This window comes from Phocoena phocoena, chromosome 1 (genome assembly GCF_963924675.1).
Source record: "Phocoena phocoena chromosome 1, mPhoPho1.1, whole genome shotgun sequence".
NCBI lineage: Eukaryota > Metazoa > Chordata > Mammalia > Artiodactyla > Phocoenidae > Phocoena > Phocoena phocoena.
The window spans coordinates 91,017,223-91,042,040 of NC_089219.1; the positions used below are offsets into that span (position 1 = coordinate 91,017,223).

The window sequence follows — 24,818 nt, forward strand, 5'->3', positions numbered from 1 at the left end:
GATCATCATGCTGTACATCTTAAATTTATGAAGTACTGTATGTCAATTGTATTTCAATAAAACTGGAAGAAAAAATAAAATCAATAAATTTAGGTAAAAATTAACGAGTGAAGAGGAACAGATAAAGTAGAAATGATGTCGTCTTTGTCTCCCTTTGGTTCTTTAGTTCTTGTGATTCTCCAAAGATCTACATCTATACATCAGCTTTTATTTTGTTCAACGGATGTGCTGTTTAAAGACGACAATGTGGAGGCATCAGAGTCAGATGATAATGCATATAACTTTCACACAGTTCTGCATCAGTGTGAAGGATTCTTGCTGAGAAGCCTTACATAATTAATAACTGATACCAGTATACAACACTAACCTATCATTGGATCTGCCTTTGTATGCTTTATTTGAATTAAGTTACTAGAAGTAGCTTGAAGATCTTCTGTTTTTGACTTGTGTTTATTTTGGTGGTTTATTTTATGATCCACCATTTCTTTTTTGTTACAGATGAGAACTTTATATGGAAAGGACTAATTGCCATGACTTTTGCTGATGAAAGGACTGATATATTTGTAAAGCTTGTTCCCAATAATATGTGATGATTAACAGACACACACACACACACACACACACACATACACACACACACAGAGATCATATTTTTTCATATTAGTAATATAGAATTATTTCCAAGACTTCCCATCTATTTACTTATTCTTTATGTTCCAATTTTTACTTATGAAAGTTTCAGTATCAACAGACAAAACTATAACTAAGCTTTAGCAGTTAATTTTTCTTTCTATAAATGTATGTCTTCTGTGGTTGATAATGTACATGAACTTTTATTTATATAGGAGATAGGCACTTGCCCATAATGTCGTAAGCATGTATTGTTTAAGCAATCACAAATTATTTTCATATGTAATCTTTACAATAATGTATGAGATACAATGGGAGATACAAAGCCAATTGATAAGATTGTGTCAGATGTCATTTTATTTTACTGAGACCTGTTGGCTTTTCAGATTTTTAGTAGATTCAAGGTTTCTTTTCTGTTATGTTATGATATATGTTCTTAAAGGCTAGGCAACTATAACTTATTTGTGGATATATCCAGTGAAAGCCTCTGGAATATTTTAAATATTGTTACGATACAGTCATTTCTTCTTTCAAATTGTCTTATACGTGTCCCTTCCTCTTAAATCATGGAGGTGTAATTACTGTAATCAAAATCTGTATTATCATTCACTTAAATTTCCACAACAGTTTCATGATACTTGGTCCCCATTATCTGACTCATCTTACAGATCCATCCAGCATAGAATGCCTACTAGGTCGTTTCTGTAAAAACTGCCAAAAATAGTCATTCTAAACACAACTTTCATTGTGACTGTCTTACTCAAGAACCAACATTCATTTAAAATTATTCACTGTATAATATCCATGCTCTTTTGCATGATTTTCAAGCTATTACAACCCAACCCTAAACACAGGCCTTGGCCTCACACCAGGCCATGCCCTCTCATGACTGGGGCTTTATCAGACTCCTTTTCTTCAGGTGCCACACCCACCTGTACCACTGGAATTCTTTCCTGGGTTTCCTCCTTAAAGTGGTCTTCCTTCTCACCTCCATACACACCCATCCAAACTCTACAGATATTTGCAGATGTGCCATCTCTTCACAAAACACACTCACAAACCAGTATTAATTGCTCTTTCAGTTCTCCAGACAAACATCTGTATAGTCAGAACCTTGACAATAAACTGTTTTTATTTTATTTTTTAATAGATTTTATTTATTTATTAAAATTAATTATTTATTTATTTTTGGCTGCATTGGGCCTTTGTTGCTGCACGCAGGCTTTCTCTAGTTGCAGCAAGCGGGGGCTACTTGTCATTGCGGTACACAGGCTTCTCATTGCGGTGGCTTCTCTTGTTGCAGAGCACGGGTTCCAGTAATTGTGGCATGCAGGCTCCAGAGCCCAGGTTCAGCAGTTGTGGTGCACAGACTTAGTTGCTCCGTGGCATGTGGGATCTTCCAGGACCAGGGCTTGAACCTGTGTCCCCTGAATTGGCAGGTGGATTCTTAACTACTGCGCCACCTGGGAAGTCCAAACTGTTCATTTAGATGTGATGGTTTTATCTCTTCTATTAATCTGTGATTAAGGATATAACAAAGACACTTTCTGACCTAATTATTTTGTAAAGTTGAGTTTTTAATAGTGATGGTGCTAAATCATATCCTCGGTCATGGATTAACTGATAAGTGACCAAGTTTTCTGGCATTGATGTTCTATGATTCAATGATTCAAAACCACTTGCCTCCATCTTTAGAAAATATTAACTTCAAAATTCTGCCCAGCCTACAGCTGCCCCCCTTCTGCTCTTTCACTGCAGGTGGCCCAGGTTCAATCCCTGGTCGGGGAACTAAGATTCCCCCAAACCGCACAGCACGGCAAAAAGAAAAAAAGAGAAAAAAAGAAAAGAAATGAGGATACTGCAGGTGTTGCCTATGCACTGATAACTGAACGTGGAATGTTTTAGCAGGATATATTCTGAAAGATTTTAAATTGTGAATAATTCTGATATCTCTGGATCTCTGGGCTGCAGCTGCATTGAGGAATCATTAGTTGTATGACCACTACAGAGACATGAGACCAGCAAAACATAAAATTTGAGAGACCCTAAAGCCAACTAAACTCATCCTTCTCGAGAGCAAAATACATCCCGGGGACTTGAGAAGCTCTGTCTGATGAATTCGGGATTCTTGGATATGGTATATGCTACTGCTTATTTTTTGTATCCTTTGTGAATCTCTGCAAGGCTTGTATTTTATGTGAGTCTGTTTGCTGATTTGGACATCTGTGATGCAATTTGTACAGTGTTTTACTTTTTGAAAATTAAATCTTTATAAAAGTCTTGTGGGGTAGGTAGAACATATCATTAGCCACGTTTTATAAAGGAACATGCTAAGGTGATGATAGTAGAGGAGGAAATCTAGAGCAGTAGCAACTATTTTATTTAGCTCTTAGTATATTATCAGTGTGCTAGGCCCTTAATTAACTCATTTATTTTGCAGCTATCCAGCATGCAGAGGACTATTTACTTGAAACTAATAAAGCTTAAGCTTCATAATCCTCTTTCACAGGCACCATCTAAGACCTTAGAGAGCTCCTAGAAATATGCTCATGTGGTCATATGATTGGTAAAATTTGCCAAAGATTCTTTAACCATGATCAGCTAAGAACATAGTCTATCCACTCCAACTTCCCCTTGGCATTCTTTCTTGTATTGGGTGGTGTGGAAGGAAACTGTAACGAGGAAATTTAATTAGGGATTCTTTTGCATGGGGTTTGTGGAATATACTTACATGACGGAATATAATTATGTGGCTTGCGGTTATTATTTACTTATAATTAATGCCAGTATTCCCAGTATAGAAATGGCTTTCTGGAATAACCCTATCACCCACTGTGTTATGATAATGAAACAGAATTTATACCCTAGTATGCATGTGTCTTATGGTGCCCAGAATCTGAAATCTAGTGATAGTGGAGGAGCAACAAGGTAAAAAATGTATAGAATCAGAGGCTATTCTGTGGAAAAGCCTCACAAATTTATACTGTGAAATATAGTATGAAGGAAATATAAAAGAGCTTTTCCTGAATTTTAAATAATCTAAAATTAAAAAATACCAATAACAGAATGTGACACTGAAACATCTCTAAGCTATTGATAATAAGAATTTTTAACCTAACATGTTAGAGAAACTTATTATTTCTATAAGAAATTTAAATTATAAAATTCTCATTTGAAGAGGCACTCAGAGATTGCAGCCAAAATACATAAATAAATAAGTAAACAAATAACCACATGGATAAAAGTGTTACAGAAGTACTTCAGAGAATTAATTAATAAAAACAATATTTTCTTGGATAAAAGTGTTACAGAAGTACTTCAGAGAATTAATTAATAAAAACAATATTTTCTTGGATGTTCTGATATTTTTGGTATAGGTCCAGTTTTTAATTTAATGATTTGTTATAATATCTTTACTTCTTCTAAATAGTAATTTTTGTATTTTTTATTTGTAATTTTGTATTATTTTTTTAAAGAGAATTGTACCAAACTTTACGTGCATCAGGCCCAGGACTTACCCATGCCTGCAAGGTCAATAATACTCTCCATAATTTACACATGAATAACTTATACATGCTGGGCCAAGACTAGAATGTTGTATAATATGCTTTTTCCTTTCCACTAGGTTCCTTTTGTCCAGATTAAATCAAGTATAAGAGAGAGAAAAAAATTTGATACTATACATGAAGGGTATAGAAAAGGATCGGTGATTTAGTTATTTATGCATTAATTCTACTGAGTGCCAAATTTGAAGCCATTTTTTTAAATGGACAAATGCAGCCTCCCCAATGCAGGTCAATATGCAAAATATTCTCTCATTTTTATGCATTCGTTAAAGTAAATACTCTGTTGTATGGGACTCCTCTTGATAGACAATATTATTTTATGTATGATGTAGAAATTATATTTCAAATAAAAGTTCTGGAAATTCTTTTAATGCTGAAATTGTGAACATATGTTTGAGACTTTGTAAAACATTTAATTATGAAAGACATTTCTTTGAAATTGTAAATATACCCTATCTTTATTTTGTTAATAAAGTATTACCATGTGGTGTTTTTATTTTAGAAATGTGGAGAATTTAAACAGCTAATCTCTGAAGGATAATATTCTTTTTCAAAAGTGTAAAACTATTCTAACCTGGATGGTCAAGAAACAAAACTGAAAGCCTTTTCTGCAATAGAGAGTAATTTAAAACATGTTTAAGAAAGAGAATGACCAATCCAGGTAGACAAGACTTGAGTTTATTTATACGATTCATATCTCCCTTCTTGAAAGGACATTTACAAACTTGACTTCAAAAATAAAAGAACTTCTGAATGACAAATGTTCACGTTTTAATTTCAATATTACAGGTATGTTCTTTTGTGATAAATTATCAGTTGAAAATGTTCCAGTGAAATCTGCTATCAATTAACTTAACACTTCATATAAGAAATAATAAAACATTTATTTTCAAGTCTTACATATATTACTTAAAATAGATACAAAGTTCAGTGTGTAATTTTAAAATTTCACTGCTATTTCAAGCTACCTGAAAGAAAATGCTTTAGTGGAAAAAAATGTTTTGATTGTTTTTACTAAGTATGACTTTTAAAACAAGCACTGTTAGTAACAGTCCACCCATAGGTTATTTAGCAATTAGGTAGGTCAAATAATGCATGATATTATCTTGAAAGAAAAGAAATAATAGTTGTTGGGCAGGTGCAGGTCAAATAATATTTGGAGACTATTATAATATGCAACTTAGAATCAAATTCAAGAAATTGATTAAAATATAACATTGAACAAATTCATAAATAATTGTTTAGTTTCCATCTTTTAATATTAACCTCACTGGTTGAAGCACACTGAAGACAATAAGATAAGGTAGTAAAAAAACTGTACATCTGATTGATTGCTTGATGGAGGCATCAATTTGTTAAAACAGCTTCTCATACATATTTTCCTGTCCAAAAATATAAACTTGCTTATTTTCCACATATACAAGTATCCTGTGAAATCCTGGACTCTGAAAAGAAAAAGGTTGAGGTATAGCATTGAATAAAGCATCAAAATGTATGATGTTTTTGGCTGAAATTCAGCAAAATTACGAACAGTAGAGAAGAGTTGATCGGAGTGTGCTTCCAAAAGTCTTCCAGGTTTTGCCCTCTGAGAAATTTGTTGGCGACATCAAATAATTGAACTCTTCAACATCAATATATACAAAGGCATTTTATTATTCATCAAAGAAAGGGAATTAGAGTCATCAGAAATTGCAACTTTATTTTTTCATGATACATGCATTTATTGCCATCATAGTTCTGCAGTTGTCATAAAATTAGAGTCAGATGGAATTCAGAGACACATGCAAGTTTTGGAAATGGACACATAGATAACAGTATAGAACTGTACATAAAATAATTACAATTTATTAAACACACTGTTTTAGCACATCCTTGATGGATGGGAATGAGCACCATGTCTTTTATGAATATATATTTTTCTCTTTTTTTTTTCTACAGCACCAAAGAAATCCAAATAGGAAAAGAAGAGATGAAAATCGGGAATCAAGAATAAGGTCTGTTTCCATCTTAGCCACACTATCTTATACTTTTATGATTTTCAAAGCTTTTTTCATGTGATTCTGCTCCCACAAGGGCATCGATATTTCCTAATTGGTACATATATACGTAGCAAGTTATTTTCTACACCATTCTTATTCAAAACTTGCATGTGGCATAAAATGGGTTGGTGGCACCAAGGTATATTTTCTGTTGATTTCATATGTTCTTTGTCCTAATCTTAGCCAAGAAAACAAACAGGACCAACTTCAAATCCAAACTTCTGATTCTGATCACCAAAGTCATTGATCATTACATCAACGATAGGTACTTGGTCAATTTTTGGTGTATTGATTTCAATCACAGTCTTTTCATAGCCTTTTCTGGACTGTAAAGTTAAGCAGAAATAAAAAGTTATACAATCATTTTATATTTTTAAGATATGTTATTTTTTCTTAAGCTTCTGAGTGGACATAAGAAGGTAAGAAAGAAGAGAGTGGAAAACAAATTTGCCATTATCTTTGTAGTAATTACAATCTTCTTGTAATCAATCTTCAAGTAATCTTGTTATCACTGATGTCATATGTAGTTTTAAGTTTTGAAAGTTGACCTATTTAATACTTAGCCATAATTACTCAAGATAACGCTCTAATATACTGCACAGTTGGAGGGAATCTTACTAAACTGAAAAATACATTTTAACATGAAAACTGATATTGGTAGTGGGTCATACCCTTACATAAATAATATATCCTTACCATTATTATAATAATTCTATATGTATATATACACACACATAAATATATATGTATATATACACACAGACAAATTTGCTAAGAAAAATTTGAACGCAGTATAGGAATTATAATGCAAGAAGTCTAAAGCTGAAGCATTTCTATTGCTATGTATTAATTTTATGAATAATTATCAATACATTATATTGGGAAATCCTAAACGCTTTCTCCTTTTACATGCATTATGGTCTCTTCTTTGATCTATGTGTAACCTACTCACTTTGTTTATTTGTAATTGTGACTTCTCTTCACTCATCAGCTAAGACAATAAGCTTTTTAGGATGCTCTATTGGTCATTTGCTCTTACGAAATTACCAAATGTGTGAGAAAGACAGTTCCAGAGGATAAAAATAGCAAAATGATAATAACTGACCAAATTGTTGTAACATAGTACCAATAAGCATGCCCCTATAAGCAAAATACAGAGGTAAGAATTATCTATGGTATAAACAGTATAATGATGATTCCTTTATCTGTCATGTTAGAGTCATGAACTAAGGAGGCAAATGAAATAAGGCTCTTGATTTTTTTCTTTTTTTTCATTTCAGGAGTATCTAGCTGTAATAGTATTCAAATATCAGGAATAATTCCATAAAAATAACATACGATCCGAGACTACCTTCTGTTATGACTTTTAAAATGTGTCTATATGTATGTTTCAGAGATTCTGTGTCTCTGTGTGTGTTTGTGTGTGAATATTAGTGGTCTCTAATATACTGCACTTTAATATGTCAGTGTTAAGCATCAAATCTTAATAACAATTGACATCCACTTCATGACAGAAATCTGACTTAGGGCCAAAGTGGAATGGTTACACACTGCTTCTCACCTCTGTGAAAGAAGGCAAGCAGAGGTTATACTCACCGCACAGCCATCATATAAGGCTTTGATGTAAGGGCTGTTGTCATAGGACATCTCCTCATCATTCGATCCCAGGAACCGAAGTGCTTTGTCATAGCTTCCTGATGACACATCGTACCAGGCTGCTGACTGATGACAGCTGTAGGTGAAATTTTGCCGAGCAGAAGCAGTCAGCAGTTTCAGGAATGTCATTTGCACCATATTAATGGAATTGCCTTCCACATCTAAATATGAAAGCTGGGAATAAGAGAATAAAGAGACACATAAAGACTCTTTTACTCTTTTCTGTTGTAAAAGAATAAAATCACTGTCAACAGTGAACTGTGATCCCAGAAGCATGTGGATGCATCAATAGACCCATTTTCACTTAATGAAAGAAAGTATGCATTGAGAGTTAGAAGACCCAGATATAGGACTTTATGAAATCAGGATGTACTCCCACCTTAGGTACTGTCAGCAATACTTATTTTGGAAAAAAATCACTTTACTTCTGTATATACTTCAGTTTCCTAATCAGTCAGTAAGTATTACAAAAAATGCCTTTGTTTCCAAGAAATCTATCATTATATTTGTGTAACTTTTTTTTTGTCTGTTTTTTTTGTTGTTGTTGTTTGTTTGTTTTTGCGGTACACGGGCCTCTCACTGTTGTGGCCTCTCCTATTGCGGAGCACAGGCTCCAGACGCGCAGGCCCAGCGGCCATGGCTCACGGGCCCAGCCGCTCCGCGGCATGTGGGATCTTCCCAGACCGGGGCATAAACCCGTGTCCCCTGCATCGGCAGGTGGACTCTCAACCGCTGTGCCACCAGGGAAGACCTACTTGTGTAACTTTTTAAATAATAGAGTGGTAATATAGTAAAAATGAAAACTGAGGAATCTCAGTGCAATGCAAATGTTCTATTTTTATGTTGTTTGATTTCACCTATTTTCCTAATGTACCTACTTGACAAATTTTTCAACATGTTCTTGAATTTTTCATTTTGGCGGCACAGTCTTCAAAGAGGTTTTTGGTCTTCTAATTTTCAGCACAGACCTGCTTGTTTGTCTGTTCTCGGATGATGTACTTATATTCATCATTGTATCACCAGCACCAAGCATATTGCCCAAGACACACAAGTGAATATTTGTTGTTCAGGAAATACTTATTTTGTATTTAGAGCAGGAAAACAGTCTTAACTGCAAATTATTAAGAACTCATTTGTCAAACTCATAATTTGTTTTATTGGATATAAATAAACTATCTGGGATCAGCTGAAACATAAACCTATATTTAAAAAAAAATTAAGAAATTCGCCCAGATTATAGATTCACTCAATATAAAGGCAGTTATCTGTGACTTTCCTCCTTTTTGTTGATTCTACTTAATTCTTACTGATTAACAGTTCAGATGATGAGGATCCTTGAGAGGTTGGAGAAAAAAAAAAAACAACAACAACTGGGAAATCCACTCTAAGGAAAACAAAACAAAACAGCAAAAAATAAAACCACACACAGAGTTCTATCTGTGCATGTATCTTTATCTCATACAAAGATACGAATGTAACATGGATACTTAATATGTGACTGGAAGACTGAACTAGACAGTTACGTCAAGTGGAGAACTTCACTAATATGAGTAGGTTCTTATAGGATAATAACTGTGTAAATAGTCATCAATGGAAAATAATACCTTTTTTAAATAATGTTAAGCTATTGAATAATTATCTGAATAACTGAAAAACATTCATTTAAATACATTATAATTAACATTTTAAACACATATATATTTTTAAACAGCTTTTAAATGCAAATTTAGTTTTGGCATCCAATTTTAAAATCTCTATAGAATGATTGATCACGAACTGGTAATCGTATGGAAATATTTAAGTAAACTTGTGCTACAATACGTAAAAGGTCAGGTCAGTCAGTTAACTTTATTTCCAGATGTAACTATCGGAAAAAACATTTCACATTCCAAAAGTTCTTACTGAAATTGCAAACAAAGAATAAATTAGTTTTCAAGTATAGCAGAAGTGAAATAGGGTCAGAGATACTAAATAGACATTATATTTTCTATATCTGATATTTCTAACATAATCCATTTTTATGATATCTATCTCAGGTACTTAGGGAAATGCATACTTTATTTGATCTTAATATTTTAGTAAATTTAATATATTTCCATTTATTTTGATACAAAAATTTTAGACTTCTCTCTAAAATACCAAAGTGGTCTAAGAGGGAGGTGGGAGGAATTGGGAGATTGGAATTGACATATATACACTACTGATACTATGTATACAATAGATAACTATGAGAACCTACTGTATAGCATAGGGAACTCCACTCACTGCTCTGTGGTGACCCAAATGGGAAGGAAATCCAAAAAAAGAGGGGATATATGTATACGTATAGTTGATTCACTTTGCTGTACAGTAGAAACTGACACAACATTGTAAAGCAGCTATACTCCAATAAAAATTCAAAAAAACAAAAAAACAGCCAAAGAAACACAAAGTAGTCTAAGATTTAGATAGAGCAAACTAGGGAATACATGGAATCCTGCTTTGTATAATTTAGACGTTCACAGTAAGGGTCTAGAGATTATATAATTTGAACTTGTATTATGTAAGAGCTTCAAAATAAACCACTTCATGCTGAGGTAATAACATACCAGTTTTCCTCTCTTAAATTCACTAAACCAGCTTCTTGGTTTCTCCTTCGGCCATGATGAAATTCTTACCTGTTGCAAAGGAACAGGAAAATTTGAAAGTAGGTTAAAATTATGAACTGTATTGTTTATGTATATATCAGTAATTTTCAGTAAGACTAGGATGCTAAAGTGTTTTTAAAATGGTCTATCCTGGATTATACAAGATAAGGTAAAAAGCAAAACTTGAGATAGATGTTGTGAATTCCAGTTTAGTGAAGACTGAGTCATTTTTTTTTCCTGTTTTCTTTAATTGCTCAAAAAGAAGGGGGTGGGAAATAACTTGGTAAAGGCATACTAAGGGTTGGCTGTAGGGGACATGGATGGAACTCTTAGGTAACCCCTTGCAAAGGAAACCCTCACAGTGCCAGTTGGCATCTGCCATCAAGGCAGATACCTTGAGTATTTCACAACCAAGGGAGGCATCCTGAAGCATCCAGCTAGTAACTCAGGGTGGGATGCTATGGAAAAGTCATTGGCAGGAAGCAAGCCCATTATTCCCTGCTGGAGAAAATGTTTAGAATCTTTTATAGATCTGAAATTATTGTTTTGTTTTACAAAGATCAGCAAAAATAAAGGTATATAAGCCTCACTAGGTATATAGGCCTCACTATAGGGAATTTGAGTAATCCTGTAAGGGGAAGCATTTCCATTTTCCCACATTTCTTTGTGGGTTAGAGGAGCTTTATTCTGCTTCCCCAAATGCAAAGTGTGGTTGGGAAACAGAAATTGCTTTGTCTCCTGCCCCTACTACCCATCCTTCACTTACAAACTAAATGTCTCTCCTAAAGAGACTACACACTTAAAGCTACTTCGTCTTAAGGAGTTTCCGTGCCTCTGCATGCCTACGCCACTTCCTAAGAAGAATGTGATTTACTAAAACAATACAAATAACGTCAAAATTTCCCACCTATAAAATGTTTGGAGAATGTAATTATGCTAGTGAAAAATCTTTCCTTATATTAATAATTTGCCTGTAGCTTTAAAGATAGAGCTCACATGTATTAATACTGCTAGGTGAAAATCAAGGAATGTGTTTGAAGAAACTAAACATTTAAAACGTACAAAAGTGCAGGGAATACTCTTATTTTATGTGAAAGAATCATTCTTTATAAAATTGTGTATTTTGAGCATAATATACAGCTGTGAGTTCTACCACGTGGTAATTGGAAAGAATACTACGCATGCACTAAAATCTGAGAATCAGCTGTGCTGTGTCATGGAAAGCCATAGAATTTTAGAGAGCAAACAGGTGCATAAAGAATACATCTGGGTAAAAAATAAGAAAAGAAGTATTTGTCAACTCTGTCACTTTGGTGTCTTACTCATATTTATGCAAATGAAATGCTCTAATTACCCTGTAAGAAAAGCAGATAAATGAAAATATGACAGTAAAATTTTCCTTTTTAGTTCAATATTGCAAAAACATGGCAGGAACTGTCAACAGTCACCACCAAAACAGATTGGTACTTACTCCCTCTGACTTTCTGTCTGGATAAATGCAAGTCTCACCACCAGAAGTGAAATTACAGTAAACTTTGAAGGAATCTCCTGAGCAACCTTGGTTAGGATCAATCCAATATTCACCTGCAAGTAGGAAAGAATATGTCATATACAAATACATTTACATCCAAAACTGAATACATTATATACCAAATTTTATTAGAGAAATAAGGAAAAAATGAATATACATTCATCTTTTTCCACATGAATCACTTTTATGTTTTTGGTCATATTGAGGTACATGTTTGAATACTTAAAGAGCAACCCTTTGTCTTTGCCAAATGCTCCCATACGCTCTGCCTGGAACTTCCTTCTTTTAAAATCTTAGCATGCCTATTACTTTTAGGTTTCAGCTTAAATGCCACCTCCTCAAATATTAACATTCTCTTATCCATGTGTAATAAATTGCAAGTACATTAGGATGAGATACACCTGACTCTAAATACCATATGTATTATTTACTACTTAGGTAATCTGAGTATAATAATCAATATATTTTTCCTTGATTTATTTATCTGTAATGATGGAGGTGAGAGTATCCACTTAGCCTCAAGTATCATAATTTTGCATTACTTTACAGGAAAAACTTCATGCAGTAAGTGCACTCCCCCTTTGAATGGGCTCCTAAGAAGAAAGTCTATTTTATATATTTAAATGCAGTTTGCTATTAATTCTATTATCTAAATGGTACAGAACAAATTTTATCATGTGAATGACCATGACGATTAATTTGGTGTTAGGTGAGTAAAGATGGTAAGTAGTGGGCTGACAAAATGTTATCCCTTAAGTAATAGACAATGGAGCTTTTATTAAACAAGAATTATTGGGATACAGACTTGATATACATGTGATGATTACTTTGCTTTCCTCTTACCATTTTTCATGCTGCCACTTCATTTCAAATATGAATTTGAATTATGTCAATCCACTGATTGTGAACTTTGAACAACTTAAAAGCTCCAAGTGCTTAGCTTAGTACTGGAACTCCTGAAAATCTAATGCCAGTTTGCTTTGTGAAATAAATTCTTTAACAAAAAATTTACACTTTTTCTGATCGCGCCACTTATAAGTTCACATCTGGAACAAATTGAAATTCACAGGAAAAATTTATAAAAGAAAATAAAAATCATCAAAGATTTTACCAACTGGAATAGCCATTCTTAATCTTTGATATTTTTTAGGGTTTTAAAGAATATATAATTTTTAATTATATGGTAAGCATTATTTTTATCTTGTCTTATTCAGTCAACATTGTTACTAAATATTCTTTCAAATAACATATACTTAATTACTAAGATACCTTTATGGCTTCATGCCATTTCAGCTTGCAAAAGATTTCATAGGAACCCTCTAATTTTGGAGAGCAGAGGAAATCTGTATCTGTCATAATTTGCTATTATAAATATTTATGGTTTACCTGTCTGCATCATTACACAATAGTAGCCCGAGGGCATTATTCTTTATATTTATCTGTGAATCTCTGCATGAATAACAGTGCCTGGCACCAATAAGTTAATAAATAAACATTTAATTGTAATTAATTAAAATTTAATTAATTAAAGAATTAATAAAGCTAGTTAATATATGGAAAACACAGGGAACTATAGTCCATAGTGAGCTTTCCATCCCCAAAATTTACAAAATTTTTTTCTTGACTGCTCAGGTTCTAATTAATCACATGTTGTTTTATATTGTCAGTACAGGCTGTCATCTTTTACATTTGATTTTCAGTCACATATGTATGACTATATTAGCTAGATCAGAAGTTTGGGTCATTCTCCCTATAACTCACTGAATTACTGTGAAACTAAATGTATCTTTTTCAAATAAATATATTATAAATTTGAATACATTTGATAGCAGTTTGTAAAGCACCCTTAATAATTAACTGTGTTTTCCTTTTAACAGACCATGCTTAAGATAGGAGATTTTTTCTTTTTCTTTTCTTTTTTTTCCCCGGTACGTGGGCCTCTCACTATTGTGGCTTCTCCTGTTGCGGAGCACAGCCAGACGCGCAGGCTCAGCGGCCATGGCTCACAGGCCTAGCTGCTCCGCGAAATGTGGGATCTTCCCAGACCGGGGCAAGAACCCTTGTCCCCTGCACCGGCAGGCGGACTCTCAACCACTGCATCACCAGGGAAGCCCAAGATAGGAGATTTTAAGACATTCTTTGTCATAAAAAATGTCTCTTCCTGAATTGCGTGAAACTTTTCTATCTATACTGAGTTATTTAGATCTCAGTTACAACATTCATTATGTGATCGATAGTGGGAAATAATGTAGTCCCACAAGTAAACAGAGTGGCAAAGTGTTTCCACATAAAGTGGGAGATTTAAAATCAGATATAGATCTGCCCCGTTAGTTTAGTATTGTGTGAGTTAGTCACTTAACTTAGGATACTTGGAACTCTTTCCTTCTCAGAATAGGTATGTAAAAGTTTTGTCAAATAATAGGTATAGAAAATTATCCTGATTATTATTACAAATAAATTGTTCACAGTTGTTCTGGTATTCATGGATCAGTGAAATAAATTTTTGCCTCAAACTATCCTAATTCTTAAATATTCTGTTCAAATCATTGCTAAACTGATAGGTCACATATGATTCAGTTATGCTATTTAATCATTAATGCAAAGTAAGTTAGGATATAGGATATAAATATAGTAGCATGCACATATGTGTACACATATCAAACCCATTCTGTGATGGTTATTACAAGGCAAATTACATTTGTGTTATCTATAATCATCCAAAATGAACTTGTCATAATTTAATGAAACCTTGCTTAACAAGACAAAGATTTTCCAGAGCAGACCTTGTTTTAACAGTGTAAATGACTTTTTCTGTCTACAAGATTGGAATTAATAATCGTTCACTCTCGTTTTATTTAGAGACTATATTAAACATTTAACTAGGATTAATGAGCTGACAATGCACCTTGGTAACTTAGAGGCTCAGTGCATTTGCTTGGTCATGCATTATTAACATACCATCTGGGAAGTCAGGATGGCTGAGCTGCAGATCTTTGCAAGTTCGGGCTGGGTTGGTCTGTGTGCCCATTGGAAACTTCATATGCTCAATGTCTTGTTTCAAGGAATTGAGGGAACCAAATATTTCCTCCATTCCATCAGTGTAATCCAGAATATTATCACCTGCATCTGATTGGATGCTTTCTGTATGTCTTCTTGTTTTTTTGGGTGACAAGATTGGTAAAGGCTGTATGACTTCACCCGGTGGACCCTGTAAAAGAGATAGATGTGCATGTAACTGTTTCCTAAGGTAAAATATTCTGCAGATATTAGTTATTACTGTTGTTATTGTTATAAGAACTTATAGTTTGTTTAACTTTTCACTGTTTTCCCTAGTTTCGATGTTTTCTCTAATTGCTAAAATACATGTATTATGTACATATATCTCTTTATATATAAACTTTGTGAATTCTTTTAAAAACAATCTAGTGGAGATATTGAGGTAGGCACAAAATTCAGATGATTTCTGGACCTTTTTATATACATGTAACATAGCACAGATTTGTGTGTACATATGTTATATCCATTACTTTCTTATATATTAATTAGTCCTTATTTACATGTCCTATCTCTGCAACTAGATTTTAATCTCTGAAGCTTAAAACAATAATTTAAAGTACTTGTGCTATATAATGAGTTGTCTATCGTGCTTGAAAATAATTCATATCATGTTTAAAAATACACATTAGCTGGTTCCAAACATCTATAACTTTATAAATAAACAAAATTAAAGGAAGTGCAATCAGACTTGAATTTATATATGTGTAAGAGTAGAACTACACCAAATAGTTAATCTGTATTGTTATGGATTGAACTGTGTCCCATAAAAATCCATATGTGGAAGTCCTAAGCTGCAGTAACTCAGAGGAAGACCTTATTTAGAAATGAGGTGGGTGTAGATATAATTAATAAAGTGAAATGAGGGCATAAGGGTGGGTCCTCTTCCAATATGACAGGTATCCTTCTAAAATAAAAAAATCTGGGCACAGAGATACACATAGACAGAAGACCATGTGTGGAGACACAAGGAGAAGAGAGCCATCTACAAGCCAAGGAGAGAAGTCTCAAACAGATGTTTACCCCACACCCCTCAGAAGAAACCAATGCAGCTGACACTTTGATCTAAGACTTCTGGCTTCTAGAACTATTAGATAATACATTTCTATTATTTGAGCCATGTGGTACTTTGTTATTGCCATCCTAGCAAACTAATACACATATAACTTGGAAACAAGTTCAAGAAGGAAGCCTCAAATTTTTTCACATGGATCTAACAGGCTTGTGTGAAGCCTGGAAAATGTCAGTGCTAAAAAAAGTAGTAACTATTATCATTGCTTTTATTATTATCATTATATGCAGTAGGAAAAAATTGTCAAGCATCTGAACTTTTGTTTTTATTCCTAGTCAGGTATTAATGTATCTTTGTGGCATACAACCAGTTGCTTTCATGAAAATGTGACATGAAAAATATATGATTTTCTTGAAAAACTAATAAAGGCAAGATTATTACAATAGTTAAGGTATCTTTACATTCAAAGAGTGAAGCCAATTAAAAGACAAGTGTTGGCATGTAGACCTGAGTACTTAAGGTAGTTGCTATTTCCTAGAAAATCAGCACTTTGACAGAATATGCTTTTTAATCCTTCTTCTAAATTCAGAGAAATCACTGGCAGTCTCAGGATGCTAGCTGTCAGAATATCACGCTTTTTACCATGCACTTACCGGAGGCCCAGGAGGCCCTGGAAGACCACTGTCACCCTTCTGGCCAGCAGGTCCCTGTTAGAAAGAATAAGGAACAACATAAATAGAGAACAAAGCATTTGAGTAGGTGTCACTGAAAAATTTAGATGCCAAAGAGAAAGGTACTTACAGTAGAGCCTTTGGTACCCTTTGAACCTTGAGGACCCTGGAAAATGCAAAGGCAAAAGTACACATAAAAATCTGGATAATGAGCGTCTCTTTGGTATATTTATAAGTTTACTTTATAAAATTCTTTTGTTTTGTACTTACTGGTAAGCCTGGAGGACCAGGTGGACCTATGGGACCAGCAGGGCCTGGAATACCCTACAGAGAGAATCATCCAAATTAAAGAGTTTTTCTCAGCGATTCCATTTTCATATGTTGCATAACAACACACATTGCAAAATTTAGACAATGAAAAAATACATAAGAATGGCCTAAAATTTTCCATCGTGAATCTAAGAAATAACTTTTGCAAGATGAGCTGTATTTTTGTCCATTTTGCTGCAATGTCTCCCTCTCTACGCATATGTCTTTACATTCCTGCAGCCTTCAGAATAATGATTTGTATGTGTTGGGGATTCAATAAATGTTTGTGTAATTAAATATTGAACTATAATTTTTATGGTTTCTAACTTAAGTCATATTTTTATTTATTTACTCTAAGGTTAAATAAATTTCTTTTTGAAAACACCATTGACTTAAGGAGATTAAGATGCTCTAAATTACTTCCTAGGTCATGTTTAAAGGAATGTCTGCAGGTGTGTGAGTGTATGATTGGAAAGGAGTAGGAAAATAATTTATATCTTTACTCACTCCATCCCCTTTTACTCCTGGAGAGCCTTGAGTTCCAGGCAGTCCTCTGTCACCCTTTTCACCTTGTTCTCCTGGAGGACCAATCAGGCCAATTAAACCAGGATGTCCCTTTGAAAGGCAAAGAAATTTTAACAACATATAAATTACAAACATATATTAAATTATAGTCATAAAATAATTGCATGTTAAATTTATGAAACATAAGAGTAAAAAATTAGATAAAAACTTTAACCCTTTCTGAATGAAATATAGGATTTAGAACCTCTTTCCCCTCACCTAACAGGATCATTTACTGATTACATTAAGTGAGACCTTTATTAAGGGTTGGGAATATTATTGAAAAAATTTTTTCTAAAAATATCCCCTTCAGTGTTACATTTACTTAAAGGGAATTCCTTCAACTAAAAGATTAATAATGACTACATATAATATTGGTGAAACAAACAACTGAAAATTCATTATTTTAAAAAGCATCTTATTTTATATGAAATTATTTCTATCCTTCACAAATTTTGCAGCATTTTGCAGCACATTTAAAGATTTAAAAGTAGTTTTAAAAATATTAATGCCATTCTAAAAATGTTTTATTTTCTTTAATTATTTGGTGCAACAGAGCATACATATCTTTCAAATCATCTGAAAGATAGTCTAGTTTAAACTTTTTATTTTCATGTTTAAAAACATAAAAAATGACCTTTTTTTATTCTATCTGTTTATTTTCTGAATAGTTATTTTAGTATAACCATATGCTTTCTCCATATGGTTCCTACAAAGGAACATTGAGAAATATAACACTGAATTCTGGTACATTTTTCACTATTACTTTGTATATTTTCTCTTTTCTAAATTCATCTTGGAAGCTAAGGACTGATAACTTTTTCCTTGGTTAGGATGATAAAGGTATTCCTTGAAATTTCCTTTTGAGTGATATTAGTCTGCAACATTATTGTCTCTGCTATTAAGAAATCAACATTGTAATAACACATTCTTTTATTCTCACCTTCTCACCCTTGGAGCCAGGGTCACCTTTGAGACCAGGTAAGCCAGGAGGTCCCTAAATAATAAACATACATAGAGTAGTTACAAATTAGAGAATCATATTATTATCCACTGGGCAAGTTGGTTTCGATAGTATGATAGGGTTCAAAATTAATAATGACCACTGTTTATTTTTCAGGATTCTAAATAATTTTATGTGTTTAAAACTCTACAGTTTGATAGTTAACCATAATAATAAAACATAATATTGATAAGTTTGATTAAATAAATATGAAGTTAGAAATAGGGCATGATTTATATGGTTTTTCAGTTGAAAGAAAAGATGCATTTTTAATTACACTAATTTTAGAAGAAGAGGTTTCCAAGTTATACATTCATTTAATTGAATATTTGTCTGTTAAACACATTCAAAGGTTACAATATTTCCAGTAAAATTTAAAGGAAAAAAGCTCAATAAACTTTTGGCCGTCAACTGACCATTGTTAATCATTTTTCCTAAATAAACTCCCAAGATACTATTTTTAGCTGTAATTTCTGAATTGAATCTCTTAACTAAATGATTTGTAAATGTAAAGATAAGATAATTTACTTTTCTCATATTATTGGACCTGTATTTTAATTATTTAATCCTTTTTATATTCCAAGGATAAGGCATTTATCCATTTAGGCTAAATTATATTTTAATGAAAATTATGGCATGATTTTAGCAACTAACTCTTAGTCTTGGTCCCTACTCATGAAAATATTCATAATGATGACTTTTAAACAGACTTCTAAATATAAAAACTAGTGTACTCCAAATTGAAGGCAACACAAAATAAGATCCTTATTCTGAAATTACAACAAGTTGCTATGCAGGCAACAGATTCAGTCAGAAAAAATGTAACTGACAGATGGTTTATAAGATTGTGACTGATGAAAACAGGGCCCAGATAATACCACCACACATGAGTCACTACTGCCTACAACAAGTACCGCATCAAGAAACAAAGACAAAATATGAGTTTTCTCTATGAGTTTGAATTATATAGACTGAATTGAACTATTTGAATTATAATTTTAATAATGATTTTAACATGGCACTTAGTAATCAAATTGTTTTAATTTTTACCAAGCTATATGATTAGTCTTTACTATAGTATGTTCCACAAGGCTACCACAAGTAATTTTTTCCCCCTCTACCTAGACACTTTTGAGTCTTCAGTGTGAAAGAGCATATTGAGTCTCAGCCCATCATTTTTGTGAATTTAATATATTAAAAGCCATGGATTAATCCAAGAAGCATGATGTAATTTTAAAAGTGTGGGTTCAGAATACAATAGATTGGGGTAGAAGCCTGCTTCTCTTATCAGCAATTTAAATTAGCTAACCAAAGAGAACTTCAGTTCTCTCATCTGTAAACAAAGGATTATAATTCCTGTCTCAAGGGGCTACTGTGAGATTGTGTAGATGAGCGCTTTCCATTCCTTAGTTTCTCAAGTCTACTCCTCAAACTGAAGTCCTTAATATCAGAGGAAGGTAAGAATAGTGTTAGTATGTTAGTCCTGTGTATCAATAGTATTTTGGACTGTTACCAGAAATATTCATATTTGTTTTAATTCATGAATGAATTTGAAATTCTATAAGTATTGATATAAAAGTGAACAATTTCCCTACATCATTCTATTAACAATAGATAAATTATTTTTGTAGAAATTATGTGCAATTTAAATGTAAATGTGCCTAATAATATTCTAGTAAGAAGAAAATTATTAATCCTCAGATATAAGTTTATATCAATTCAGTTTAGATTCTCTTTTGTATAAATATAAACAATCCTGTCACTTTGTTAAATCTCTTGTAGACAAAAAGGAGACTACAAAGAAATTACCAAATTTACTTTCAGGAACATTCTAAGGCTAGGTTTTAACACTGGACTTTCATCTCATTTGCTAACACTATATCAGAGTGGATGATCTCAAAGTTTGATCCTCAGACCAGCAGCCTTAGCATCATTTGTGAACATATTAGCAAAGCAAATTCATAGGCATCATCCAGACTAACTGAATCTGAAATTCTGGAGTTACAGATCAGAAATCTGTTTCACAGGTTTGTTACTCATTAAGGTCTGAGAAACATGGCTCTGTGGCATTAAGTCCCATATCTGTTAAATCAATATGAAAATCAGAACAACATAAAGGATGCCATTTATTTTAAAATAAAAACATTACCTATTTAGTATTATTTGTTTAATAATTTTAAAATTAAGTAAGTATATTTTTCACCTACTTTTTCTCATCTCATCAGAAAGGTTTGGTGAATTATTGGTTAGGAAAATAATGCTGTCTGATAGCACAATTTTAAAGGAATAATATAAATGAGTAATAGAAATAATAAAATAATTCCTTGAGGTCATGTGACCATCAGGATAGATGCCAAACATTCTATATGTTAGAACAAGTGGGCATAAAAAAGCATGAAAAGATAGTTCTAATAAATATGTAATTGCATGAAAGAAACATATACCTGTACCAGTAGCAAAAACCATTTAAAAATATTGGTTAAAATTGACATATGTCAGTTAAAAGTAAATACATTCTTTAGATTGAAAACACAAAACTATTAAAGAGGGCAGATTTTTTTTCTTTCCTTACTTCTTATTTTACATTCAAACTCTTTCTGGTATGTGATACACTTTACAGAAATTTTGCTGTTAAGTGGGAGAACTAATAGGAATGTCATTTGCTGGGCATCAATATTCCAAATACTGTTTCATTCAGCGTCTCAGGTCTACCACTCATTAGTTGGGTAATCTTGGATCTGTTCCTTTTTATCTCAGAGCTTTATTTATAAAGGTGTTCTAATAATAACTGTGTCAGAGAATCGTGATAATGGAAGAAAAACCAGGCTTACAAAAGTACTGCATATAGTGAAGTGTAATGTAAATTATTGTTATTTGCATCACATTCTAATAGTAAAAGCTAAAATGGCAAAAAAGAAGAAATAATGTGGATTCTAATTGCTCGGGGGTAATGGGAAACATACTAGACATTTTTTGTGTTTGTAATGCATTTAAAATCATTTCTATAAATATTATTCAGGAAGGAGTTAAAGGAAAAGAGTGTTAATTCCTCTAAGCTAATAATCTCATAAAATTGTGAACTATATCTAAGGAGGCATTAGCCAAGTGAAATCAGTTTATTATCATTTTCATCAGTTAGAAATAGAAATTGGTAAAGCTATGATGTTGACAGCAGTTATAAATAACCCTCTGAACCTGGACCATATCAAAAATATCAACTCTGCATATAAAAATATTATTTCAGGTATACATATTTTCTATTTCCTCTTAGGATATTGTAAATTGAAAAACCCTACGGAAATACATAATTCATAAGTAATAAAGTGAAAAGGAAAACAGGGATGATACATTCATAAGTGTCTAGAATACACAATCAAATATGTTCCCCTGCTGTATTATGCTGTACAGAATATTTGCTTTGCAATGCATCTCAAAATTCTAATGCATTGAAGTTTAAAGAAAATGCAGATCCTACTGTTTATTTAGAATGTAGTATTGTAAAATAACGTTTAATTTGGTGAAAGACAAATGCTTTGTAGTTTAAACCTGCTTAATCATTATGGAATGCTACACATCTCAAATCTTTTTACAGATAAGTTAAATGTAGCATTTAAAAAATCAAAATATAATTCAGTAACCCATCCTACCATTTATTCACACACTTATGGTTTAACAAATAATGTTATCAGATATTTTACTTATCAGTATGTGAAAAGAATTAATGTATGATAATAGTAAGGTAAAATTGAAGATAAATACTGAACAATTTTTCAGCTACATTGGAACAAATAGGTTCTTAAAATGAAAGATTATGAAACAAAACAAAATAAAAGCTTAAAACTAAAATAGATGCTAATTGTGTCTTCAAAAAATAAAATAAAAATTAATTTTAAATGATTAAATCATGCTTATTTTGACTATGCAGCAGAGGAGAGAATGTAGCAACCATTACCGTTCTCTTTAAAACACTCAATTTTATTCCCATCTGATTTTTGCTATTTCCTAAAAAAAAAAAACACCCCAGCAGTTCAACTTTAAAAATCCTCAAATAAAATTCTTTATACAATCTCATCATTGTCCTTAGCTTTCTTTTAGATTTCACACGTACTGTTTTATTCTCAGTTCCATATGATTCTGAATATTTATCTGTATATAAAATTCATGCATATGTAGAAGTTTAATTTTTGCCATGAGAAATATCTAAATTTTGAAGTAAAAAGTAAATATTGTACCATATCTAAACTCTAGCAGAGTTGATCATATAGAGTGGTCAGACACCAAATATCACCTTTAGAGTTTTAACCAGTGTTTGTTTCACTCTAGCCCAAAGAATTTCTAATCCAAATGTTAATATAAAGTTGTTAAACTGTTACTTATATAGCAAATGGTCTAAGTTGTTCTTTTGTTTGTTTGTTTTGTTTTTTAGACATAGCTCATCTAATTAACATATGAACCCCATGGGGTAAAAGATATTAATATCCCCATTTAATTCATTTTAACTTCATAATATTCTATAAGATCGATGCTATTCAAATTCTCATTTTACAGATGAGAAACCTAAGGCTTAAAAAAATTGAATAACTTACTTAAAACTTATTCAGCAAGCAGGTAGTAGTGCTCATTTTTGAAACCAGGGTTCTTGGGTTGAGAGGTGATGACCTTAACCAGTAATCACGATATGCTACTTCTCACTCTAATACAAAATTGCCTACTAAAATAAGTACCAGTATTTCTTAGCTGAGCTGAAAAGTTCACTAAATTGCCATAAATGCATCCTGAAGATGATTTCTCCACCAAACCTCATCTCCTGTAGACCAAGTAGCATTTTCATTAAAATTAGACAGCACAATCAAACTATTTGATAGTATGAAAAAGCTACAATAGATTTGCATTCTAAGTACTCTCTGATAAAACAAGCAGCCAGAGAAAGAAATGGCACCCATGTTGCTCAATTCTGATGCTTTCCATTTCACTGTGGAAAAGGATGTGAGTTGTTTATTTAGCTCCTTGCTCTGTAAACCCACATCTACCTAAGATTCAGAAATATAAACTTTTGCAAACCAGAATCAGGTGGTATGTCTGATGGTTTTATTTTTAATATTAGCTGAAGGAAGTCTCCAGCTTGATGCTTTCTTTTTATTTCATCTGGAGAAAGGTCAGAATACTTATTGGAAAAATATGTAATAACAAGAAAAAAAATCTTTGGCAAATTTTAGGGTGATAGTAAGGTGAAGTATTTTTTTTCCCTAGGCTATGACTTTGTACAGTTAGGAATTTAACATATCTAAGAAGAATATTCCCTAAATAGTGATGCAGACATGGAACTGATGATCCTACTTTTGTCAAGTCCCTGTTCCTATGTCAATGGGGAAATGTGCAGATTTGATAATCTCCTCAAAATTTGATAACTTTTATCCACTTATTAAAATAAGTGATCTTTAACTTTTCAGTGCAAGTTAAAAAAATAATCTCTGTAACACATGAAATATCTGGAATGTTAGAGGAAATTTTTGTGACATTTTTCCTAAAAGAATTGGTCAAGTTCTCCTGAATGATTAAGATTGCAAATCCTAGTTTCGATGGCTTTCTGAGCACATACATACCTCTGAGGTAGTTGATATACTCATAAAAAGAGGCAATTTTGTAAAATTTAAATTTCTGTATGGACAAATCTGACTATTTAAACCGATAAATATTACACTTGAATAGTGCTATATGTATTGGTTCTTGTTTTAATTAATCCCTTTACATATTACTATTTTGGACAATGAAGTTCAAATATCTCCACCATGAAATAGAATCTGTTACTTAGTAAGCAATAATTTTTTTTTTTTTTTTTTTTGCGGTATGCGGGCCTCTCACCAATGCGGCCTCTCCTGCCGCGGAGCACAGGCTCCAGACGCGCAGGCCCAGCGGCCATGGCTCACGGGCCCAGCCGCTCCGCGGCATGTGGGATCTTCCCGGACCGGGGCACGAACCCGTGTCCCCTGCATCGGCAGGCGGACTCTCAACCACTGCGCCACCAGGGAAGCCCAGTAAGCAATAATTTTAAAGGCAAGACTTTGATTCTCACTTTCTGCCCAAATTTTGTAGCAAGAATAGCCTTGGCTCCTATAATAAACTCTATCTATGAGCCATATGCTGGTCAACTAAATG

At 32.8% G+C, this 24,818-nt stretch overlaps 1 protein-coding gene across 3 annotated transcripts in view; it reads right to left on the reverse strand.

The window, feature by feature from the left end:
* Positions 1 to 4,860: 4,860 nt before the first annotated feature.
* COL11A1 (collagen type XI alpha 1 chain) overlaps positions 4,861 to 24,818 on the reverse strand; it is a 197,819-nt gene continuing 177,861 nt past the window's right edge. For 2 of the 3 annotated variants that reach the window (XM_065881043.1, XM_065881037.1), the window contains 10 exons: positions 18,603 to 18,656; positions 17,603 to 17,710; positions 17,057 to 17,110; positions 16,917 to 16,952; positions 16,769 to 16,822; positions 15,008 to 15,257; positions 11,990 to 12,102; positions 10,480 to 10,548; positions 7,832 to 8,065; positions 6,415 to 6,561 (listed from right to left, as the gene is read on the reverse strand). In XM_065881043.1, the coding sequence (XP_065737115.1) occupies positions 6,415 to 6,561; positions 7,832 to 8,065; positions 10,480 to 10,548; positions 11,990 to 12,102; positions 15,008 to 15,257; positions 16,769 to 16,822; positions 16,917 to 16,952; positions 17,057 to 17,110; positions 17,603 to 17,710; positions 18,603 to 18,656 (1,119 nt within the window). Of the gene's footprint in view, positions 6,562 to 7,831; positions 8,066 to 10,479; positions 10,549 to 11,989; positions 12,103 to 15,007; positions 15,258 to 16,768; positions 16,823 to 16,916; positions 16,953 to 17,056; positions 17,111 to 17,602; positions 17,711 to 18,602; positions 18,657 to 24,818 lie in introns of all 3 variants that reach the window. The other variant, XM_065881030.1, reaches the window with a different exon arrangement.